Source organism: Puma concolor, chromosome C2 (assembly GCF_028749965.1).
Source record: "Puma concolor isolate L17-30 chromosome C2, mPumCon1.1.hap2, whole genome shotgun sequence".
NCBI classification, from domain to species: Eukaryota; Metazoa; Chordata; class Mammalia; order Carnivora; family Felidae; genus Puma; species Puma concolor.
The window spans coordinates 99,687,457-99,703,787 of NC_141675.1; the positions used below are offsets into that span (position 1 = coordinate 99,687,457).

The 16,331-nt window shown below is 39.5% G+C and overlaps 1 protein-coding gene across 3 annotated transcripts in view; it reads right to left on the reverse strand.

Moving 5' to 3' along the window:
* GRAMD1C (GRAM domain containing 1C) overlaps positions 1-15,893 on the reverse strand; it is a 104,055-nt gene extending 88,162 nt beyond the window's left edge. For all 3 annotated transcript variants that reach the window (XM_025913385.2, XM_086675384.1, XM_086675386.1), the window contains exons 1-2: positions 15,743-15,893; positions 9,916-10,065 (exon numbers count right to left, since the gene is read on the reverse strand). In XM_025913385.2, coding sequence (XP_025769170.1) covers positions 9,916-10,065; positions 15,743-15,769 — 177 coding nt within the window. In that variant the 5' untranslated portion in view covers positions 15,770-15,893. The remainder of the gene's footprint in view (positions 1-9,915; positions 10,066-15,742) is intronic.
* Between the last annotated feature and the right edge of the window lie 438 nt (positions 15,894-16,331).

The window sequence follows — 16,331 nt, forward strand, 5'->3', positions numbered from 1 at the left end:
TAGAATCCTCTACTTTGCAAATCCAGTAGTCAATCTTCAGCTCTCACCTTATTCTACCTATCACAGTAGGTCACTCTGTCCTTAAAAGACTTCCATCATTTGCCTTTGAGGATGCCACACTTCCTAAGATTTTATCTCAGTAGTCAAATCGCAGTTTCTTTTGCTAGTTCCTGCTCCACCACCTGAGGTTCTAAACACTGGAGAGTCTACTTCTTTTCTCTATCCATATTTTTTCCCTAGGTGATCTCATCCAATCTTTATAAATCTGTTTTATTTTTTTAATGTTTTTTAAGGTTTATTTATTTTGAGAGAGAGAGAGAGAGAAAAAGCATTGGTTGGAGAAGGGCAGAGAGAGCAGGAGAGAGAGAATCCCAAGCAGGCTCTGCACTGACAGTGCAGATGCGGGCTCGAACTCAGGAACCATGAGATCATGACCTGAGCAGTCAGATGCTTAACCAACTGCGCCACCCAGGCGCCCCCCAAAAATCTGTCTTTAAATACCATCCATACTCAAAGTCTTCAAAATTTATTTCCTGCTTCAATCTCTCTCCTACGATTCATGTCATAAATCCAATTGTCTACTAGACTTTTCTACTTATATATCAAATATGCATCTCCAACTTCATTTTCCCAACTCCCAAAACTACTTCGTTCCCCTGCTATCTGCATCTTTCTCTTCTCCTAAGCGATGCTTCCATGCACCCCGTTGCACTGATCAAAAACCTAGAAATTATTATCCTTGATCTTTTTCTTCTTCTTCACTCACCATATCTGACTCCATAAGGAAACTGTCAAACAAGCCAATCTTATTCCCGACTCTTGCCTTCCCACAGAACCCCACTTCCATTTTCTTTTCTTCGCATGGTTCATCGGTATTCTTTCTTTGTCCCTCATAGGGCTGTCTCAAATGGCACCTCCTCAGAGAAGCTTTTCCAGACCATCTTGACTGAAAATGCTACTCCCTTCCATGTGATTCTCTACACCTTACATGCTTCTATTATCTTTAGAGCTTCTATCACTACCTGACATAATATTACACATTTGCAAAGAGAGAGAGAGAGAGAGAGAGAGAGAGAGGCAAACCATTAAAGACCTTTAACTATAGAGAACAAACTGAGGGTTGCTGGAGGGAAGGTAGATAGGAACATTGGCTAAATGGGTAATGGGTATTAAGGAGGGCCCTTGTGATGAGCACTGGGTGTTCTATGTAAATGATGAATTACTAAATTCTACTCCTGAAACCAATATTACACAATATGTTAACTAGAATTTAAATAAAAACTTGAAACAAAAAAATATTATACATTTGCTCAGGTGTATACTATCCATCTCCCAGTCAGCTCTAGAATGGCAGAGACACCCCCGAGTTCACTTAGAATAGGCTGGTGCATAGATGACACTCAAATGAATTATTAAGACTATTCCTGGGGGCCTGGCTGCCTCAGTCAGAAGAACATGCGACTCTTGATTTTGGGGTTATTAGTTCAAGCCCCATGTTGGGTTAGAGTTTAGTAAAAAATAATAATAAATACACTTTAAAAAAGACTTCTCCTATCTTAATTGATGTACATCTACCTTTGTCACTTATATGATAATAATTTCTCTGCTCATATATTCTTTTCATTTACCGTGTGAGAGACTCACCGTACCTCCTGATTCTGACATCTTTCATCAAGAGAACATTTTCAGCTATTTTCTTTTTGAATGTTGCCTTTATGTTGATCTTCTGAAACTTCTAATGGAATCATAATGGACTCCTCTACTTTTCTCCTTATATCTCCAGCCATTCTCTTTAAAATTTTCTATCTTTATCTCTCAGTGGTACAGTGTGAATAACTTCCTCATATATATCCTTCAATTTGCTGACTTTCTCTTTATCTGGTATTTCCCACATCCACTGAATTTTTAAATTATTATTTCAATAACCACATTTTTCATTTCTAGAAGTTGAATTTGGTTGTTTTCCAAATCTGCCCAGTGTTTTTAATAATGTCTTATCCAGGGGCACCTGGGTAGCTCAGTTGGTTAAGTGACCGACTCTTGATTTCAGCTCAGGTCATGATCTCATGGTTCGTGGGACTGAGCCCACGAACAGCGCCCTCTGTCAGTGCAGACCCTGCTTGAGATTCTCTCTTTCCTCTCTCTCTCTGTCCCTCCCCCAACTCATGTGCATGTGCACATACACACACACACTCTCTCTCAAAATAAATAAATAAACAAACAAACAAACAAACATATTAAAAAAGAATGTCTTGGGGCCCCTGGGTGGCTCAGTCGGTTAAGTGTCCGACTTTGGCTCAGGTCACGATCTCACGGTATGTGAGTTCGAGCCCCGCATCGGGCTCTGTGCTGACTGCTCAGAGCCTGTTTTGGATTCTGGAGACTGTTTTGGATCCTGGAGCCTGTTTTGGATTCTGTGTCTCCCTCTCTCTCTGACCCTCCCCTGTTCATGTTCTGTCTCTCTCTGTCTCAAAAATAAATAAACGTTAAAAAAAATTTTTAAAAAAATGTCTTACCCACTTATTGCATGCTTAATTTCTTCTATTAAGTCTTAAATAATATCAAATAATGATTTTATAGTCTTTACCTAGTAGTTCTATCCAAAATTTTGAAGCAACTAATATGCTATTCATTGAATATCCTTCTGCTCACTCATAAAGTATTAAATTCAGGTCCCAAAACTTCATGAGAGACCAACTATAGTTGTGTACTCTCAGGAATATTTCCCTCCTCTACCACCCAAAGCCCAAGTTTAGACAAATAAGCTTCCTTGTCTTCAATGGGCAGATGTAGGTGGATTTTTTTCTTAGCCTACCTTTCACAGAATGTATAACTCTTCAAGAGTCATGGCTTTATAAGTTCTCTGTTCTAATTCATACAAGTCCAAGACATGTCTTCTATCCCAGTGTAGCCATTAAAGTTTTCGTTACAGAGACTAATTAACTCCCCAGGGCTGCCTCAACATTAGCTCATGTGCTTACAACTCTGATAATCAGTTCCCTCTTCTTTTTTAGCCCTCGGGTAGTTCCCTTGCTATTCCGTGAGCCCAGACATTCAATTTATAAACATGTTTGTAACATTTCATACAGCATTTCTAGGTACTTTGTAACAGAGGAGTTTTTAAGTTAAATGGTCCTCTTTCTCAGCCTAAATGTCCATCAACTGATGAATGGATAAAGAAATTGTGGTTTATATACACAATGGAGTACTACATGGCAATGAGAAAGAATGAAATATGGCCCTTTGTAGCAATGTGGATGGAACTGGAGAGTGTTATGCTAAGTGAAATAAGCCATACAGAGAAAGACAGATACCATATGTGTTCACTCTTATGTGGATCCTGAGAAACTTACCAGGAACCCATGGGGGAGGGGAAGGGAAAAAAAAAAAGAGGTTACAGTTGGAGAGAGCCAAAGTATAAGAGACTCTTAAAAACTGAGAACAAACTGAGGGCTGATGGGGGGTGGGAGGGAGGAGAGGGTGGGGGATGGGTATTGAGGAGGGCACCTGTTGGGATGAGCACTGGGTGTTGTATGGAAACTAATTTGACAATAAATTTCACATATTAAAAAAAAAAAAGGTCCTCTTTCCATATTGCCAGAAATGTTAGTTCCTATTCCTTTATAATTAAATCTAAAATTAATAACATATCTAGATTTTCAAACAAAATCTATAATTGAATATTAATGAATAAAATATTATTTTCAAATCCAATAGAAACTAGAAAATAAGTTCATTCTTTTTTATCAGCTACGAAAGTCAATGTCTAAAATATCCTTTTTACCTTGAATAAATTCAAGATATTCTGTGTGGAGGACAACGTCTGATTACAGAAAACACCTTTTCTAAAGTTGCCAAAGTACGTTTCAAACATACTAATTAATCCTCTTGGGTTTTGTTTTTATTGTTATTTAACAGTATAACATTAATTAATCCTCATGGTGTACCTAATTCTAAATCATGTTTGTGGTAAGTTGTATCCAATAAAAAAGCTTACTTGTGAATAACATGACTATGATCATGCTATAAGTCAATGATAAAGTACAGAGTCAAGACTTATGATTTCTTGTATAATTAGAAAAAAGTTTATTATGATCTAAAGAATTTCAACTCTAAATATTTTCTACCAAAACATAAGTAGAGTAGTTATTATTTGTACATATATAATGTTTCAAAATCTACACTTGTTTTATCCTTGAAATGTTTTAGAACAAAAATATTTTTAAAATGACAAATTTAAACTCTAACCTCTTTTAAAACTCTCCTATTCTTTTTTTTCCCTGTCTCCCTTCCAGATTCAAAGATCTGAGGAATATGAGATTTCGTATGTTCTTTATTCTATGTATATTTGCCAAGATTTTCAAATATACACTCAAAGGAAAACACCCCTAAACAAATTTTAGTTACACAATTCAGAAAACTTTATAAATGCCTCCACTTTTAAAATACAATTATCAAGTAAATCAGCTATTAAAGAAATAAGTATATACAAATGACAAATATTTTTAAAGAGAAATTTAATATTAATGAAATATCAACATAAAAAGGAATGCCTAAAATTAAGTACCTTATCCAAAGCACTATTATTTCTATTAGAAATCCCAGGTAAGGAGTACCTGGGTGACTCAGTTGGTTAGGCATCTGACTTCGGCCTAGGTCATGATCTCACCGTTCCAGAGTTCGAGCCCCATGTTGGGTTCTGTGCTGACAGCTCAGAGCCTGGAGCCTGTTTCAGATTATGTGTCTTTCTCTCTCTCTCTGCCCCTCCCCCACTCACACTCTGTCTCCCTCTCTCTCTCTCTCTCTCTCTCTCTCAAAAATAAACATTAAAAAAAAAAAAAAGTCCAGATAAGTATGTCATTTCCTAAACATAAGCAACAGAAAATCTCAAATGCTTTTTTCTACTTTCAAAAGTTACTAGTTCAACATCATGAAGAGAAGTTACATTAAGTAAATGCATCTTCTGCAGACCTCTGAATGCTTTTCCTCTGGAACATTAATCTACCTGGAATCATCATTTTAGTCAGGAAAAAAAAAGTGGTTTTTTTGTTTGGTTGGATGTGGGGTTTTTTGCGGTATATTTTTACTAACAGTTAAAGGGCAAAAGGATAAATATTTGTTTGCCATTAAGTTTATTTCAAGTTTATTCTCTTCCTTTTCACATAATTATTGTTATACTGGGACTTAAAAGTTATTAATAAGACTAATTTCTCACACAGTAGGCTTAAACATTTTCATTTTTAAATATAAAAGAAAATAAATATAACCATTAAGATTCCTATCTTTAAATTATGGGATTGAAATAGAATATCCACAGCTATTGATCTCACTGTCCAGTGCTATGGTAATTTGATCAAACTTCTTTAAAGTCCTACTGTCAGCTGCTAACTACCCTAGAAGTAAAATAAGTCAATAAAACTGAAAAAATAAAGCGCTACTGTCAAAAAGACAATCACTAGCCAATTTGTCAAGCAGCACAAGATTAAATGCATAGAGTCTAGAAGAAACCAGCCTCAGCAACGACAAAAAAAACTTAAACTTTGTTTCACTGTCTTGTATCCTTTTGCCAAGTTTTCACAATTTTTTATTTGGGGGGAATCATCAAAATATCTTTTCCAATATTACAAATAGCAGGTCCTCTCTCTTCTCTAGCACTTTTCACCCCTTTCTACCATTCTTAAGGAAAGGTGTTCCACATGTAACATACTCCCACTATATATGCCCAGAGTTTTTTATGACTGATACACAGCTGCCAGAAATGTAAATTATGAGCACTTGCTAGCCAAACACCTCCTCCACCTTTTTCCCTATTGATTCAAGACACACTAATGTTGCAATACCAAGGCCCGATCTCTCATTTTAGAAATGAGGCGCCTGACAGGTTGAACAACATAGTCAAGAGTACCACACAGTGAAATCACCAGGCAGAGCGTACGTACTCTATCCCAAATTTTTTGTTCCCAATCTCCAATTCATTAAATGATACCATGCTTCCCTGTAGATTCACTATTGTGGAACAACTGAGTTAGCCAGGCCAAAATATATGAGTTAATCGACACTAGTGAATTTTTCAGGTCCTGGGAGCTTAACTCTTCAAATAACAAAACTTTAAAAAGTTATCAATTCTTGGGGCACCTGGGTGACTCAGTTGGCTAAGTGTCCGACTTCGGCTCAAGTCATGATCTCATGGCTCGTGGGTTCAAGCCCCACATCTGTGCTGACGGCTCAGAGCCTGGAGCCTGCTTCAGATTCTGTGTCTCCCTCTCTCTCTGCTCCTTCCCCATTCACGCTCTGTCTGTCCCTCAAAAATAAATAAACATTACAAAAAATGTTTTTCATTCCTCAAAACAAAGTGCTTGTAATTAGCATATAGACCTAAACTGAGACAAAGTAGACTTTCAACACTCTAAACAAGTGCTTCTCAAACTTGAATGTTCATACAAATCTCCAAGAATTCTTGTGAAATAAAGACTCTAATTCAATAGGTCTGAGATCGGGCCCAAGACTCTGCATTTCTAATCAGCAGACAGGTGAAGCCAAGTCTGTTGGCCCCACATACTACAGTTTGAGTAGCAAAGGTCTAGAACACATACCTCTTTTCTTCCTCTCTCCTATTTCTAAATCCTCATTCCCCTGCTTGTTCCTTTTTTAGCTTTACCCTTCTTCTTAGGTTAAGTCTGCAAAGAATAACCACAGTGACTATTTAGTCCTGTAGATAGCCCTTGGAATTATAAAGGTTTTCCAATCCATAACAAAGCTACACCATCATAGTGCAGAAGGGCCAAAACACTACAGTAGTCATAAACTGTCTCTGAATGAAACCAAGAATAATATAATCAATATAGATGACATGATTTTCAGGAAGTATAATTATTTGGTATATTTGTTAGCAATTAAACATTTTCCTTCAGATATGGTTTTAAAAAACTTAAGTTTCTTAATAGGAAGTCAGAAACTTATTCATGTTAAGATTCAATAACATTCACCGGACTTCAAGCTGTATTACAAAGCTGTAATCATCAAGACAGTATGGTACTGGCACAAGAACAGACACTCAGATCAATGGAACAGAATAGAGAGAACCCAGAAATGGACCCACAAACGTATGGTCAACTAATCTTTGACAAAGCAGGAAAGAATATCCAATGGAATAAGGACAGTCTCTTCAGCAAGTGGTGCTGGGAAAACTGGACAGCGACAGGCAGAAAAATGAACCTGGACCACTTTCTTACACCATACACAAAAATAAACTCAAAATGGATGAAAGACATAAATGTAAGACAGGAAGCCTTCAAAACCCTCCAGAAGAAAGCAGGCAAAAACCTCTTTGACCTTGGCCATAGTAACTTCTTACTCAACACGTCTCTGGAGGCAAGGGAAACAAAAGTAAAAATGAACTATTGGGACCTCCTCAAAATAAAAAGCTTCTGCACAGCGAAGGAAACAATCAGCAAAACTACAAGGCAACTGACAGAATGGGAGAAGAATATGTTATTTGCAAACAACATATCAGGTAAAGGGTTAGTATCCAGAATCTGTAAAGAACTTACCAAACCCAACACCCAAAAAAACAAATAATCCAGTGAAGAAGTGGGCAAAAGACATGAATACACACTTCTCCAAAGAAGACATCCAGATGGCCAACCGACACATGAAAAAATGCTCAACATCACTCATCATCAGGGAAATACAAATCAAAACCACAATGAGATACCACCTCACACTTGTCAGAATGGCTAACATTAACAACTCAGGCAACAACAGATGTTGGCAAGGATGTGGAGAAAGAGGATCTCTTTTGCACTGCTGGTGGGAATGCAAACTGGTGCAGTCACTCTGGAAAATAGTATTGAGGTTCCTCAAAAAACTAAAAATAGAACTACCCTACAACCCAGTAACTGCACTACTAGGTATTTATCCAAGGGATACAGGTGTGCTGTTTTGAAGGGGCACACCCCCCCCAATGTTTATAGCAGCGCTATCAACAATAGCCAAAGTATGGAAACAGCCCAAATGTCCATCGATGGATGAATGGATAAATATGTGGTATATATATACAATGGAATATTACTCGGCAATCAAAAAGAATGAAATCTTGCCATTTGCAACTATGTGGATGGAACTAGAGGGTATTATGCTAAGCAAAATTAGTCAAAGAAAGACAAATATCATATGACTTCACTCATATGAGGACTGTAAGACACAGAACAGATGAACACAAAGGAAGGGAAGCAAAAATAATATAAAAACAGGGAGGGGGAAAAAACATAAGAGACTCTTAAATATGGAGAACAGAGGGTTACTGGAGGGGTTGTGAGAAGGGGGATGGGATAAATGGGTTAGGGGCATTAGGGAATCTACCCTTGAAATCATTGTTGTACTATATGCTAACTAACTTGGATGTAAATTATAAAAAAAGATTCAATAACTGAGCTACTAATTATGAAGAGAATAATGGTACTAATCCTTATAACCTATTAATATTATTTCTTTTTTAGGCTACTGTAAAACTACAAGAAATTCTGCTACCAAGTATACCTAAGAGTCAAGAGAGCAGCTTTCTAATGACTTAATATTTGAAGTACATATGTCTCATAATCTTCTATAAATTTCAGTTATAGTTGCAGTATACAAGATTCTGTCAAATATCTTATAACTCTGACAGGAATTGGTAGATTTTCAATGAGTCCTTTAAGATAATAAATGCTAGCATTCATATGGCAATAGAAATGTTGTTCCTACCAAAAGACACTATACACCTAATCATGAGTCTCAAAGCAGAAGTCTCATTTTACAATGGGGAAACTTGACCCACATCCCAGTTCTGCAACTAAGTACAGTGCAAAGAGAATATGAAACTCCTAACTTTAAAGCTTACCTTGTAATTACAGGTCAAACATTGTTAAACTTCCTTTTAGGTATCAAAACTAATTCTTTTTTTTTTTTTTCAACGTTTATTTATTTTTGGGACAGAGAGAGACAGAGCATGAACGGGGGAGGGGCAGAGTGAGAGGGAGACACAGAATCGGAAACAGGCTCCAGGCTCTGAGCCATCAGCCCAGAGCCCGACGCGGGGCTCGAACTCACGGACCGCGAGATCGTGACCTGGCTGAAGTCGGACGCTTAACCGACCGCGCCACCCAGGCGCCCCAAAACTAATTCTTTGAATCAAAGTTATGTAGGGGCACCTGGGTGGCTAATTCTTTAAATCAAAGTTATGTAGGGGCACCTGGGTGGCTAATTCTTTAAATCAAAGTTATGTAGGGGCACCTGGGTGGCTAATTCTTTAAATCAAAGTTATGTAGGGGCACCTGGGTGGCTAATTCTTTAAATCAAAGTTATGTAGGGGCATCTGGGTGGCGCGGTCGGTTAAGCGTCCGACTTCAGCCAGGTCACGATCTCGCGGTCCGTGAGTTCGAGCCCCGCGTCGGGCTCTGGGCTGATGGCTCGGAGCCTGGAGCCTGTTTCCGATTCTGTGTCTCCCTCTCTCTCTGCCCCTCCCCCGTTCATGCTCTGTCTCTCTCTGTCCCAAAAATAAATAAACGTTGAAAAAAGTTTATTAAATCAAAGTTATGTAAAATAGCTGGTTTCTCAGTAACATTTAGAAATATGGTTTCTGCATAATGTTAGTCTCTTGCAATATAGTGAACAACAACGTAGGTAGAATCCAATGCTGTGCTGTAGTTTTCTCCCAGGAAAACTGAAGCAGATAATTCCACTCCATCAAACCAGACAACAGTGCATTCTAGTGGCCAAAGAAGAGCATAATCAGAAATGTCTCGGACTCTGGTAAAACTTAACTGTCTAAAATCAAGAAGCTAATAAAATATTATAAACATTCTATGAACTGCTATAAATTTAAAGAAAATTTGCATTTAAGATTAAAGTGAAAATATAAGAAAGAAAAAATATTACCCAAAAGCTCCAGTCACCACTCCAGTTATGTAAATTTGGCCCCTGTTTTTTTGCTGACACTGTGTGATTCTCATCCGCAACTGGGCTAGGATTCTCCTCTAACTCTTCCTGTGGCTCAGGGGCAAAGCTTGAATCCCCTGCATTTATTGCCTGGAAACAAGTATCAACAATTTAAATTACTTATTGAGAAATGCTCATTTTAAAAATGAAAAGAGTTAGTGTTCAAAATACACAAATTAACTTGAAAACAATATTTAAGCATTTAGGAAACAGTAATTAACATGTTTTTTCTTCTACAGTTCATATATTTACACATGTGACAAATATTCTCCAACTACTACTACTCATTAGGTAGTTTAATTGGCACTGGGAATTCAAAAATGAATAAAAGGAAGTCCTTAGCTTCCAGAAGTCACAGTCAGCTAGAGGAATAGCTGTTTAATAACAGTAAAAAATATTTTTTACTGTTTAATAACAGTAAAAAATACCATGTAAGGGGGATGACAATTAGTTCAACCTCTTTGGAGAATAATTTGCAATGCCTGCTCTGGTCTAGAATGGGTATAAACTAAAACTCTGTGCACATGGAGTCAATAATGGTTATAGTACTAAGAAAGTGGAAACAAACTTACTAACCATAATTTGTGGGAAATTGGTAAATTAACTCTGATTTATACAAACAATGTAGTTAAAATCAATGAATCAGGCATTGACCCCCAGTCTATGGAGCATTCTGGGGAAAGAGTACACTCTGTGCAAGAGATGGACCCATTTGGGCAGTCACTCATGAAAGAGAGTCATTTTGGAGTAAAAAAGAGAGAGAGAAAAAAGAGCCGGGAGGAGGGAAGGGAGCAACCATTGTGAGAACACATGGCTCACCTGGACCCTTAAATACCTCTGTTGTTCCTGCTGTTGCCCTGCTGCCACTGGTACCTATGCCTCTATTGTAACAAAAATCCTGATCCTCCAGGTTACAGAGAAAAGCAGCCATGGAACCCATGTGGCACAGCAAAGGGGTAATTCAAACTCAGCTTCAGCTCAGGGTTGGTTTTTTTGTTTTTGTTTTTTAGCGTTTATTTATTTTTGAGAGAGAGAGAGAGACAGAGGGACAGAGAGAGAGAGAGCATGAGCAGGGGAGGGGCTGAGAGAGAGGGAGACACAGAATCTGAAGCAGGCTCCGGGCTCTGAGCCGTCAGCACAGATGTGGGGCTTGAACCCATGAGCTGTGAGATCATGACCTGAGCTGAAATCAGACACTTAACTGACTGAGCCACCCAGGCGCCCCAAGCTCAGGGTTTTTAAACTCCACAAAGTAACCACATACCCCTAACCCTGGTAACACTGATTTGAGGCTCTCTGGAGGATGAAATTTATAAATATGAAATGATAGACAGGACTCCCTCCACTTGAAATATATTCACTCACCACCAAAAGAGATAGAGAAAAACAATAAAGAAACAAACAAAGAAACAACAACAAAATAGAGAAGTCCACAATTTGGCCCAGTTGGAAATCCAAAATTTACTAAAATAATTTATACAACAAAAGGTAAAGATTGGCTTTTATATCTCTATAGCACAGGTTTTTGAATTAACTTCAACATCTGCTGAAATGCCTTAAGTGGCAAATTTTCATGACTTTAATCAATACTGGGCTCAAACTACAGTTATACCTGGAGATCCCACTAAATTTAGGGAAATACTCAACATAAAATAGATAATAAATAGGTATGTCTCACTTTAACCACCAGAACTTCTGTCTTGCTGAAATTCTTCCAGGTAATGGTATAGTACACATTACCCTAAAATATTCCATATTGGCAGTGGATGCTCTGACCCAACAATAAATTTAAAGAGTCTTTGGAGCATACAAATGGCTTTTTAAAAAGCCATGGACCACTCCCTCAACCCCTAGCTAAAATAGTAAATACAACTCAACTCAATATAACATTAAACAGGGCCTTTGAGGATTGGGATTTACTATAAAAGACCTAATTAGTGAAAGAGTGATTATCTGTATGGTTTCTCCATTTAACAGCCCAACATGGCCTATTAAAGTTGGAAAAATGAATGGTGCCTCACAGTTGATGACTGTGCCCTTGATGCTGTGTTCCTTCCCATGAAGGCCCCTTTACCACATACTATTGAAATTACTGACTCTATCCAATCAGAAACTGTTAAATATATGTTATAATAGGGGCGCCTGGGTGGCTCAGTCGGTTAAACGTCCGACTTCGGCTCAGGTCATGATCTCAAGGTTTGTGGCTTCAAGCCGCCCATCGGCCTCTGTGCTGTCAGCTCAGAGCCCAGAGCCGGTTTCAGATTCTGTGTCTCCCTCTCTCTCTGACCCTTCCCTGTTCATGCTCTGTCTCTCTCTGTCTCAAAAATAAATAAATAAATAAATAAATAAATAAATAAATAAATAAATAAATATATAATATACATATATATGTTATATATATAACATATATATATGCTATAATAAATTTGGCTAATATCCTGTTCAGTGTCTCTTTCAACAAGCTCTCAGTCACATTTTGCCTTCATCTCTAGTGGGACACAATATACCTTTACATAGCTAGGCACAGCATACCTCAAAGGCTTGCCCTTACATGCAACTTTTACAGGCAATATTGTAATTGTAATTATTTTGCTCCAGGAGCACAGGTATGACATTACATTGCTTACATCCTCCTCTGAAGACATTCTTTTGACATACCCATTCAAATATGCACAAAAGAGCTCACGAAAAGGGGATGGGCCATTACCCCAAACACAGCATTAAGGCCTGCCACCTTAAATTCCTGAAAAACATTTGGTACACCAAGGGTCACTCCATCCCTGACAATGTCAAGAAATTACTATTGACCCTCTTAGCACCCATAACACTAAAATAAGCCCAACATTTATTAGGCATTTTGGGCATCTAGAGCAATATATTCCTCATTTACAAATTTTACTTAAGTCTGTTTACACTATTACTTGCAAATCAGTCATGCTGAATGAGGATCCTTCCCAAAAAGACTCTAATATTTGTCAAAATCATAAGAGACACTTCCATTAGTACTATTCCCCTCTCTCCCAAACACACACACACACACACACACACACACACACACACACACACACAGAACTCTTCATTACAGAGACTTTAGCAGCTTCTTTCCATGACTCTTGGAGTCTCTCAACCACCCATGGTGTCTATAAGTTGTCTACAGGCTTCTAATGCAAGAAACTATCCCCCAGGCCCCACGTTACACACCATTAGAGCAGCAGTCACTGACAGCATACTGGACTCTTCTGGAAATAGAGGCTCTACAAACCCTGAGCCTGTGACCCTCCATTCTCAGACCTTCTTAGGTCTTAGAAGCAACACCTTGCAAGCTCAGCACAACTACCAAGGCCTCCTTGCTATGGGATAAAACCAAATCTGAGCCCCCTGGCATATCTTACCCGCAAGAGGGCATGCCCTCCCCTGTCCTCATTCTTTTGTCAGATGTCATGGTGCTAGAAAAGGCCATCACTCTTCTGAACCCCTTGTTAACCTGAAGAGTGACTTGGGTTCAAATGAGTGAACAGCAGGTGGAGTCTGTACACTCTAAATTCCCATTTGAAGTTTGACAGACAAACCTACTGTCAGTGAACAGCATCACCACCATTACACATGATGGAGCTCTCTGGATATCTACTGCTTTTCATCCCTTAACCAAGATGTCCCTGATAAAGGTAAGGACCCAAGGGTCAGCACAACTGGCTGAACTTCCCATAGTCATCTTAACACTGGATGCTCTGGCCAACAGTTGGCTCCATCTGCACATTTTTACAGACTCTTGGGGCACTGCCTCAGAGCTGCACCCGTTGGGATAAAGCACTCTAGAAATCTCTTGTTTCACAGATACTCATAATACAAATCAAGATCACCATGTCTTGGGGCACCTGGGTGGCTCAGTCAGTTAAGGATCCAACTCTTGATTTCTATTCAGGTCATGATCTCACAGTTTGTGAGATGGAGCCCGAAACTGGGTTCTGCACTGACAGCGAAGAAGCTGCTTGGGATTCTCTCCCTCTCTCTCTGCCCCTCCCCTGCTCACGTGTACGTTCTTTCTCTAAATAAATAAATAAATAAATAAATAAATAAATAAATAAATAAATAATTTTTTTTTCAAAAAAGATCACTCGTGTCTCTACATATACTAAACCCATAATAAAAGGCCTCACCAAGATACTCCTTATGCCTGTTAGAGTTCCAGAAGATTACTAATAGAGACCAAGGCACTCATTTTATTTCTCAAAACACACTGTTGTGCTCTTGAACAAGGCATTCCAGGGAACTTTCATTTTCCTTACTGGGCACAGACTGGAGACCTAGTAGACAGCCATGATGGCTTACCTACACTAATTCAAATTCAACTAAATGAAAAATGGTACATTTCAGTCATTAACCCAACATCTGGGTGAACTGTGATAAGGAGTCTCATTCAATTTTTTAATGGTTGCCTGCTGACAGATTTTAAGCCTCACCCGTCCTTTTTCCTCTTCTTTCCCCCATATGGGCAAGTGGGTGAGAAAGTCTGGGTGCTCTCACCTTTGGTGTGGGTGAATGAGTCAAACCAAGCAAGCCCCAGTCCACACACAGGAACCCTTACCCGGACCCCACCAGGGTAAAAACCTGGATTAAACTTCCTTTCCTTGTCTTTTAAATCATTTAGGATCTGCTTGAGAAGCCTGACCTACTTCTACTTTTTCATTACGTATTTAATAAGCCATTGTATATATAAGTAATAAGCCTTCTCATATATTCATGGTGCATGTGTGGCATAATTCTACATCCAAATCAAATTGAAAGGGTAGGGGTTCATTCTGACTTTGTAGAGTGGCTACAACAGAATCCTATCTCTCTAACTTATTAGTTGTGTGGTCTTTGCCAGTCAATTTCTCTAAATCTGTTTTCTCCACTCTACAGTAGGGGTAATAACTCTCGGTAGTCTAAACTATAAACTCATTGAGAACAGGAATCATGTGTCTGTTGCTCACCATCTTATCCCAACACCAGTGCCAGGGACAGAGAATAAAATAACTGATTGGGTTCATTAATATGTATCATGACTATTTCATAAGTAATGTTTCTGAGGCTCAGTTGAAATAGTACATTCACTTGTTCATTCAACAATTATTCGAATGTCTACCATTTTGTAACCTGTAAAACGCTAGTCAAATAAAAGGTATCGCACTGACTGCAATTCTCTAAAATATATACACCCAACCAACGTAAAAGAAATGAGCGCAGTGTTCATAAATGCAGGTAGCCCTGGAACAAAAGTAGGCTTTCACCCTGAAGGTTAATCAGCAAGATCTTCCGTTTATCAAATAAGACAGTGAGCCAAGAACAAAACTAGTTGGAACCAAAAGCTTGGTTGACAGCACAGTTATTTACGCTAGAGTCCTGAGCCCTTCATTGAAGAGCTGATAGTTTAGGGAGGCGGGTGAGACTGGATCAACGTGATGTCGGGTCAGAATCACGACAACGGAACGTGAGTCGGTGGGGCCTGAGGCTGAGACATCTGGACTAGGACATTTCGGGACCAAATTCCTGCTCTCCACGCCCACAGAGAAGCAGACTTTCCACCATCGCCCCGAGGGGAAGGCTCGCAGGAAGCACACGAAACCGTTTCCTTGGTAACAACTTTCCAAATTACTCCAAAGAGCACGGAGAAAACGGAAGGGAGGAATTAATTATCATAATCTGAGAAGGTTCAAACAACTATCGTGAAGAAAACTGCCGGGTGCAGCCACCGCTTGGGAAGCCGCCCCAGCGAAGAGCCGCTTACCTGGCGAACAGTCAGAGCGCCCTCCATCGCGGCTCCTTGGGCCGCAGCGGAACCGCGCACGCGCGCCCCGCGTGGGGAGGGGGCGGCCCGGCGCGTGCCCCGCGACCACCCCCGGCGCGCGCTCAGGACTCTGGGCCACGCACGCCCCCACCGCGACCTCGGAGGGCTACCTGGGATCCTGCCGGCGCGCCTTGCGCCCTCTGGCGGCAGTCGCCTTTGGCTAACTAGTGAGAATGTAATGTTAATTTGTTAGCGCGCAGACCAGTCTTTTACTAGCATCAAGATAAGCCCCCTGTACTTACCTACCTCCCAGTACCCACCTCCCAACCTCAAACTCCTGTGCCTGTCGTGAAACGGCTTCCGGGCATTAGTCACTCCTCACAAAGTCCCTCCTCAACCTCTTTCACACAATACATACTCTGCCCCAGGGTGCGAAAAGGTGAATTGCATGGCAAAGTCTTGTTCCTTCAAATAAGGGCCTGAAGTTATAATTAATAGTCAAAAGCTATTGAGTGTTTTCACTCTTATGTGGATCCTGAGAAACTTAACAGAAACCCATGGAGGAGGGGAAGGAAAAAAAAAAAAAAGA